Source organism: Pterocles gutturalis, unplaced genomic scaffold, assembly GCF_000699245.1.
Source record: "Pterocles gutturalis isolate BGI_N339 unplaced genomic scaffold, ASM69924v1 scaffold2316, whole genome shotgun sequence".
In the NCBI taxonomy this organism is placed as follows: domain Eukaryota; kingdom Metazoa; phylum Chordata; class Aves; order Pterocliformes; family Pteroclidae; genus Pterocles; species Pterocles gutturalis.
The window spans coordinates 1,052-3,514 of record NW_010102680.1 but is presented as its reverse complement, the minus strand read 5'-3'; the positions used below and the strand labels follow the sequence as shown (position 1 = coordinate 3,514).

At 54.0% G+C, this 2,463-nt stretch overlaps 1 protein-coding gene across 1 annotated transcript in view; it reads left to right on the top strand.

The window, feature by feature from the left end:
• Positions 1-245, top strand: part of LOC104471129 (scavenger receptor class F member 1-like) — a gene marked incomplete at its 5' end in the record, with an annotated part of 2,676 nt that extends 2,431 nt beyond the window's left edge. The window contains 1 exon segment of the mRNA XM_010086360.1: positions 1-245. This exon segment is cut by the window's left edge and continues 206 nt beyond it. Coding sequence (XP_010084662.1) covers positions 1-245 — 245 coding nt within the window.
• Between the last annotated feature and the right edge of the window lie 2,218 nt (positions 246-2,463).

Below are 2,463 nucleotides of genomic sequence, written 5' to 3'. Positions count from 1 at the left end.
AGCATCTCCCCGGGAAGAGACAGTCCTTCCTTCTCGCATCTCCCTTGCCGAAAAGCACCGGGGTGCAGGATGGAGCCGGTGATGCTGTGGAGAAGGGTGAAAGCCCTGAGTTAGTCCCCAGCCTCGAAACGAAGGGACTGGCTGCCCCGGAGGAAGAGCCGAAATATGAGAATGTGACCAGTGATGGTGCCAGTTCACCGCCCGGCCCCACCACGGAGCCACCGGCCACCCCTGCGGCCACCTGAGCCACCACCGCCTGGGCTGGGGCAGCGAGAGCCCAGAGACCCCTCTGACCCCAGCGTGGGGGGAGCCGAGGTCTCCTCCGAGCTGTGACCTGGACATGCGTCGAGCCTTCCCGTTGAGACCCCTTCCCTCCATGCTGAGAAAAACCAGTTTCAGCCCATCGGCTTTCACCTTTCCCAGTCCCAGTTCTGGTAATGCTGCTCGGAGCCTCTTGGTGTAAAGGTGCTTCTTGCGGGAGGGGATTATTTCATGGAGCTGGGCTGGGGAGTGATGATGGGCTGCCACAAGCAGCTTCAGCAAAAATTAGTTTTAGCTGCTTATCTCGAAGGGTGTCTGGGTCTGCAGGGGTTTATCTGGGTGGCTCTGGCTTTCGTGGCAGTCTCTGGCTGCCCGTGTCTCTATGTACATGTGTAGCACATGAAAAGGCTGGTGGCACAGCGCAGGGTTTATCGACAGCCTTTAAAACCCCACGTGATACCAAGCTGTAATTGTGCAAAAGCAAACGTGGCAGCTGGGCCATGACCATCAACCTGTGCCCCCAGTGCCGGGCTGGTCCTGAAAGGACAAAAGCTGTACAGAAAATGGTATTTCCGCAGGTGCCCCAAGCGCCTGCCATCTCCCACACCTCATTCCTTCTGCAGCAACGTGTCACCACGGGTGGCAGAGATGTGATGAAGGTGCTGCAGCATCTCCAGCATGGCCAGAGGACCCTGTGGGGCACGGGCGAGATGGGCACAAGGGCTCTGCTGCCCGTGCAAGGTGGTCGAAATGCCAAAGGGGATTTGCAGCGTGATCTGGTTTTAGATGTATCTAAATGATAGAAGCTTCTTGTATATTTTTCTGTTATTTCGCATGGCATGAAAGTCTCTGAATGAAAATTAAATGTTACCAAAGCCCTTCAGGATCTGGGTTTCCCAGCTGCCCTCCGAATCAAAGACATTGTCAGAAATATTCTCCAAAGTGTGGAAACTGTTGACAGCCTTAGGCTTTCAGTTTTGGTTGCCTTTTGTTTGGTTTTGGTTGGTTTTTTTTTTAATTTTCTGGTTTTGTTGAATTCTGAGCTCTCACCCGGAGCAGTGCCGGAGATGGGAGGGCAGAGGGAACGGGACAGGGCTGTGAGCATCCGGAGCACCTGCAGATGTTGCAGCCTGCAACTCGCGTGTCATGTGCAGAGCTCCGTGTGAATCCTTCTGGTCCAGCACTGCTGAGTTGGGGTTTAGAGTTCAGGGTGTTTCAGAAAACAGAGTGGGTTTTGCTTTTACCCTTCGGCTTTTCACGGGTGCTTCTCCACAAAGGCACCGAACCCCCACAGTCCCACAGGGGTGAAGCTTCCAGTTTTGCAGAGAGCATGCAGCACTCCTTCCGTCACTGGTATCACCCACTGCCATGATTACAACACCAAATATTCTGGTGTACAAATAAAAAATGCTCATCCTGGCAAGACCTGAGCAGCAGCCTGTCCCGACCTCTGTTCTGCACAGGGTAGTATTTGTTTTGATGCTATTTTATTATGGTGGCAGGGATATCCTCACATTAGATTTATAAGCAGACATTTTTTCCTAATTGGTTGGATATTTTCAGCCTGTGAGCCAAGCAGCGTTGTGCTGGGAGTGAACATCACATGAGCCGGTTCATCGTGGGTACAGCGTGTAAATAGCTGACAACAACCTGACAGCCTCTCCTGATGCTGAAACAAGCACCCAGCTTTGAGAAAATACTGCTGCTGCAAGAACCTTTCATGTTCACGGGCTGAGCTGTGAGACAGGATGTTCCCCCTGCTTGAAGTCGAAGCCTCTTCACCCTTCCCGGGCAGCGCAAGGAAAACAAACGGTGGATTTTTTCAGTGCGTGGCCGCCCGTGCACACGCCTGCAGCGTGGCTGCGCTGGTGTCCTCCTGCTGGGGATGCTTTGGTTGGGCTTTGCTGTGGTTTTAATTCTGGATGCGGGAGGTCTGCAAGCCAGAGCTGGCAGGTGAGGGAGGGGTTAATGTCCTCCTGTGCTGGATCTCCAACTTTCCAAATCCTGCTGCGGTGGTTTGAAGCCAGCGGGTGGGAAGGCCCCGTTCCTGTGTGCAGGTCCTGTCTGTAAGCACAGCAGCGTCCGTGCTCTCTGCTGGGGCAGCTCTTGCCCTCGTGGAGGTAGGAACAGAGGCTGGAGCTGTTCCCTACAGCCCCAGGGGTCTGTCCCCCATCGCCACAGCTTTATCATCTCCTTTCCCAA